Consider the following 6,583-nt stretch of genomic DNA (forward strand, 5'->3'; position numbering starts at 1 on the left):
AAAAACTTCTGCCTTTACAACTCCTTTACAGTCAAACAAACATTCATAAATTAAGTTCACAAACCAAAAAATCAGTGTTTGCATATTTCAGAGTGTTACATTTGCTATTATTTAGTCATTAAACAACCTACAGTTTCACTATTTTGCAGCCTAATTGAATATAGTTTTAAAAGTCCACTATGGACTTTAGTGGCACAACATTTCCAAGAATTTAAAAATTTCCAAGAGACAATAGACATACAAGAAAAATATTTTGCAGCTTATTAATCTAATTAGAAATGTGCTTTCCATACTGACAAACCCTGTGTTCTCCTTTCACATTAAAGACAGGTAGAAGTTTGAATGGCTTTGGACAAAGAAAGGGAGATCCTATTTCCCGTGTAGCAGCATCACGAATACCCAATATCGTAGTGACCTACAGCAACCAGGCCGCAGTAGAACATAACTCAACCCTGCCCTGTCACAGGACCAATGGACCAAAACATAATACAATTGCCACCATCATTACGGAAACCATACCTGAAAGCAGCACAGAAACATCGACAAATCAATCATCACCAAACAAATTATGAAGAAAATTGATGTATACGTTGACTATTCACTGTGCCATTATTGATTATGGCTACTATACAAAGACCATGGAAAGAGTATTTCGTTCTGTATTAATGGCAAATGTATCATTCCACACCATATGTGTATTCACCACATGTATCCATCTGTAGTGACTGAGTGTTTTTTCTGAAAATATTTAAATGCTAGGCGTTTTGTTGTTTTTTTTTTTTTTTTCTTTGATTTTGTAGGAGTTGCAGAGGAGAAATTGATAGAGTAATCAAACTAGCAAAATATAACGCATGTGAAGAAATAACAATTATTTAATGCAGAATAATTCCCAATGTTTAAATTCACTAGAAATGTTTATACTGTACAAATATAATGTATTAGTAGAAATGGCAGAAAGTATACTGCCTGTTGAATGTGAAATAACAGAATGTTACTGTAAAAAAAATATATATATATATAATTAAATACTATAGAAATAGTAGAATTTAAAAATGTAATAAAGAATTTAAAGAATACCTGTAGACAAATACAAAAAACCCACTCATTTGGTAACTAATGTATTCTTCCTTTTTTGTTTTTTTAAAACACAAACGTACTTTTCTATTTATCTGGGGAAGTTCACGGAAAATAAAAACTCCTACTCACATGACAGTGTTCAGGCCATTGGCCCAGGCCAATGCATACTGCATTTTGTGCGCAGCTCATATCGCCCTACAATGCAGAAAGACTGGGTATTTACAGAGGAGTTTATATGCATCCTTTTCAGGCACAAATATTAAAATTAAAAATATGTGTACATCTTTATTTTGACAATGTTCTGCAAATTAACCGGTTGCCGACCGCCGCACGACTATATACTGCGGCGGTCAGCCCCGGCCAGGCAGAGTGACGTATCGATACGTCACTCGCCTGTCACTGACTTGCGAGCCTATTGCGGGCGGGCACGCGCCCGCCGAGGCGCGCGCCCGCCGCGGCTCGTTCACAGACAAGTCAGTGCGTGTGACCGGCGGACTCGATGTCCGCCAGTCACACTACGATCGCTCCTGTGAAGGGAGAAAGACAGAGCGGCTTGTGTAAACAAGCTGCCTGTCAGTTCTCCCTGTGTAAAAGTGAAGATCTGACCATTCTACTATGTAGAACTGTTGATCTTTGCTTTTATACCAATAGCAATGTCCCTGCACAGTTAGAATCACGCCCCTAGGACACACTTAACCCCTCCCTGTCCAATAAAGTTAACCCCTTCCCTGCCAGTGTCATTTTTGCAGTAACAGTGTATATGTATAGCACTGATTACTGCAGTAATGTCACTGGTACCCCCAAAAGTGTCAAAAATGTCAGTCAAGGGTCCGATCTGTCCGCCGCAATGTCGCAGTACCGAAAAAAAAAATCGCAGATCGCCGCCATTACGCGTTAAAAAAAAACCACCAAAAATGACAAAAATCTTTCCCTTTGTTAGTAAACGCGATAACTTTTGCGCAAACCAATCAAAATACACTTTTTGCGATTTTTTTTACCAAACATAGGTAGCATAAAACAAATTGGCCGAAAAATGTTAAAAAATTTTGATTTTTACATTTTTTTTGGGGAATTTCATATAAAAAAATGTGAAAAATATTGTTATTTTTGCAAAATTTACGCTCTTTTTTTGTTTATAGCACGTGATCAAAAAATCGCACAGGTGATCAAATACCACCAAAAGAAAGCTCTGTTTGTGGGGAAAAAAGGACGTCAAATTAGTTTAGGTACAGCGTCGCACGACCGCGCAATTGTCCGTTAAAGTCATGCAGTAAAAAATCGCAAAAAAACCCCTGGTCCTTCAGCAGCCAAATCCTCCGGGGCTTAAGTGGTTAACAAAAAGAAAAGGTAACAATTCAAAATCAGCTAATATCAAAAGTATGTGTCCATATTATGCTTTACACCAATATGAACCAATAACACCCATGAGGTTGATTGGTTACCCCAATACAAGGTGACCTAACAAAAGACACAATAAGATCTGTTTGCTGACTATCACTCAGGGACTGTTCCAGCCTGGGGTGTGACAGTTCCTGCTCAACTAGTTTCGTGATAATAGAATGCTTCCTCAGGAGCTTAACCAAATGTCTAAATAAATGGAAAAACAGCGTAAAAAAAATCGACTGATTCATTAACCACTTGACGACTGCGTAACGTACATTTACTGCAGCAAAGTGGCTCTATTGCACAAAATCACGTACCTGTACATCATTTTGTGCAGTAGCCTCTAGGGGGCACACGGTCCTCCGGAGACCCGATCACGTGCTGATTGGACAAAGAGGGAGCCAATCACTGGGTCCAATGGACCTGATATCCACCAGCCACCTGCGATCGTTCGAAAGAGGCAGATAGCCATTCTGACAGGAGAGAAGATGGAGATCTTGTGCTTCTTCTAAGCAGGAACATGGATCTCTGTCTTCCCCTAGTGAGAATGACCCCCCCCCCCCCAGTTAGCAAGCACTCCCAGGAACACATTTAACTCTTTTATAGCTCCTGATGTTAACCCCTTCCCTGCCGGTGTCATTAGTAAAGTAACAGTGCATATTTTTTTAGTACTGATCATTGTATTAGTGTCACTGGTCCCCAAAAAAAGTGTCAGTTAGGTGTCCGATTTGTCCACTGCAATGTCACAGTCCTGCTATAAGTCACTAAGCACCGCTAATACTAGTAAAAATAAATAAATAAAAATTCCATAAAAATATCCTTGTTTCTAGACGCTATAACGTTTGCGCAAATCAATGTACGCCTATTGGGATTTTGTTTACCAAAAATATGTAGCAGAATACATATTGGCCTAAATTTATGAATAAAGTCAACTTTTTAATTTTTTTTTTTTTTATTGGATGTGTTTTATAGCAGAAATTAAAAATATTGTTTTTGTTTTTTCAAAATTGTCGGTCTTTTTTTTGCTTCTAGCGCAAAAAAATAAAATAAAAACTGCAGAGGTGACAAAATACCACCAAAAGAAAGCTCTATTTATGGGAAAAAAGGACATCAATCTTATTTGGGTACAGCAACCCTAAAAAAAAAAAAAGAGAGATCCTGTTCCCTTATAGCAGATTAAACAACACAGTGCTTGTGCTGTCTAATCTGCCCCTCTCTAAGCTATAAAAAAACTGGCTGATCCTGCCCCTTTCTGTGTCCCCCTCTGTGAGCTGACCATGATAATTAAGGCTAATGAGCCCTGACTACCATGGTCAGCTTACGTGCCTCCGTCATCTGTCATCAGCTCCATGTCTGTGTCTCTGACACCCTCTGCTGCTATTAGTAGAAATAAAAGATTAGCTATTGTCACTGCCAGCCCCTCTATTATGATGAGGCATAACACACAGGGTAAATGTTTTTCTAAAACAAAGCTTGTAAAGAGCGTTTTCCAGTGATCTTCAGGCCAGTCACGTGACTCCCGGCCAGTCTCCTACTCCGATCCAGGTCTACTGCAGGAGGGGCTATGTGGCCACGTGACCTCCCCAGCTGACCTCCCAGGGAGATCTCAGTTCCTCCCGCAGTAGCCCTGGATCGGAATAGGAGACTGGCCGAGAGTTATGTGAATGGCCCGAAGATCACTGGAAAACGCTCTTTACAAGCTTTGTTTTAGAAAAACATTTACCCTGTGTGTTATGCCTCATCATAATAGAGGGGCTAGCAGTGAATATAATTTTTGTGGTAATAACCACTTTAGGGGTTAAAACCTTCCAGGGCTGAAGTAGTTAATAGGTTACAGTGTCAATTACCATTATCATGTAATTTAGGGTCATTTTAGTTCACTTACATAAATTTGCGTAAGACTGTTAACAACACAGGTAGGTGTATTACAGAATAATTGTGGTCGAATACAAAAAACAAACGCTCATTTGTTAACTAATGAGTTTCTTTTTTTTTTTTTTTTTTTAATCACCAATTTTTTTTTTCTATGCATCTCTGGAAGTTCACGAAAAAAAAAAAAAAAAAACTCCTACTCACATGACAGTGTTCATGTCTGCTAATCATCTGCCCAGGCCAATGCATACTTCATCATGGGCGAAGTTCATATCCCCCTACATGTGCAGAAAGACTGGGGTATTTAAGGAGGAGTTTAGATGAAACAACAAAACTGGAGGATCAGTGTATGGTGGATTGTTCCTATAAGCTTACCTATATACATGTTGTACTGTATACTGATTGGCAGGGGGCAGAGACATTTTGATCTGATTATAGTTACATAGTTAGTGAGGTTGAAAAAAGACATCAGTCCATCCAGTTCAACCTATGATGTGTGTGTGTGTTTGCTTTTAACCGTACATTGTATACCCCTGTATGTTGTGGTCTCTAAGGTGCCCATCTAATAGTTTTTTGAAACTATCAATGCTCCCTGCTGATACGACTGCTTGTGGAAGAGAATTCCACATCCTTACCGCTCTTACAGTGAAGAACCCCTTACGCACTTTAAGGTTAAACCACCTTTCCTCTAGTTTTAGTGAGTGGCCACGTGTCTTATTGTATCTCCTTTCTCTGAATAGGTTGTTCCTTATGCTAGGGTCGCCAGTACAGTATTTGTACATTGATATCATATCCCCCTCAATCGTCTCTTCTCCAGAGAGAATAGGTTCAGTGCTTGTAGCCTTTCCACATAGCTGATGTCCTCCATTCCCCTAATTATTTTTGTTGCCCTTCTCTGGACTCTCTCCAGTTCCAGCACATCCTTCCTGAGGACCGGTGCCCAGAACTGGACAGCATACTCCAGATGTGGCCGGACCAGAGTCTTGTAGAGTGGGAGAATAATCTCTTTATTTTTGGAGTGAATACCCTTTTTTATACATCCCAGTATTCCGTTGGCTTTGTTTGCGGCGGCTTGGCATTGCATGCCACTGCCAAGCTTGCTGTCTACCAGTACCCCCAAGTCCTTTTCCATCCTAGACTCACCCAGAGGTTTCCCCCCTAGTGAGTAGCTTGCTTTCTGGTTTCTGGCCCCCAGGTGCATTACTTTACATTTTTCAACATTAAACCTCATCTGCCATGTAGTTCCCACCTCGTTATTTTGTTCAGGTACGCTTGCAAGGTTTCCACATCCTGCATAGAAGATATTGGCAAGCCTAGTTTAGTATCATCTGCAAATACTGAGATTGTACTAGATACCCCCTCCTCTAGATCATTTATGAATAAATTAAACAGGATTGGTCCCAGGACAGAACCCTGGGGGACCCCACTTTCCACACCCGCCCAATCCGAGTACTCTCCATTAATCACCACCCTCTGGACTCTCCCCTGGAGCCAGTTCTCTATCCAGGTACTCACCTTATGGTCCATACCTACCTTCCTTAGTTTGTACAGTAAGCGTTTGTGGGGAACGGTGTCAAAGGCCTTTGCAAAGTCCATATACACCACATCCACAGGCTTTCCCTTATCTAGGTGGCAGCTCACTTCATCATAGATGGTTAATAGATTGGTTTGGCACGAGCAATTTTTCATGAATCCATGCTGATTACTACTTATAATACCGTTTTCATTACTAACGTCTTGTATGTGGTCCCTTAACATCCCCTCCAAAATTTTGCAGACTACTGATGTTAGGCTGACCGGCCTATAGTTACCGGGGATACATCTCGGCCCCTTTTTAAAAATTGGTACCACGTTGGCTTTTTTCCAATCAGCTGGCACCATACCCGTCTGTAAACTATCCTTAAAGATCAAGAATAATGGTCTGGCAATCACCTGGCTGAGCTCATTAAGAACCCTCGGGTGCAAGCCATCCGGTCCCGGGGATTTATTTATGTTAAGTTTCTCTAGCTTAGCTCTAAGTCTATCTTCTGTTAGCCATGGCGGCACTTCCTGAGGTGTATTATTTAGTTCGGCCTTACAAGCAAGGTTCGTGTAGCCCCCCGATTCTTTTGTGAAGACTGAAGAGAAGAAATTATTTAACATTTCCGCCTTTTCTCTGTCCTCAGTGGCCATATTTCCTTTGTCATCTTTTATGGGGCCAATGTGTTCTGGCCTCGCTTTCTTACTGTTTATATACTTAAAGAACTTCTTG

At 40.5% G+C, this 6,583-nt stretch overlaps 1 protein-coding gene across 2 annotated transcripts in view; it reads left to right on the plus strand.

The window, feature by feature from the left end:
* The window catches only part of OPN4 (opsin 4), a 139,522-nt gene extending 138,772 nt beyond the window's left edge, over window positions 1–750 (plus strand). For both annotated transcript variants that reach the window (XM_082267625.1, XM_082267626.1), the window contains one exon: window positions 327–750. In XM_082267625.1, the coding sequence (XP_082123751.1) occupies window positions 327–572 (246 nt within the window). In that variant the 3' untranslated portion in view covers window positions 573–750. The remainder of the gene's footprint in view (window positions 1–326) is intronic.
* Window positions 751–6,583: the final 5,833 nt, after the last annotated feature.

Source organism: Pelophylax lessonae (assembly GCF_965119305.1).
Source record: "Pelophylax lessonae genome assembly, chromosome: 9".
Taxonomy (NCBI): Eukaryota; Metazoa; Chordata; class Amphibia; order Anura; family Ranidae; genus Pelophylax; species Pelophylax lessonae.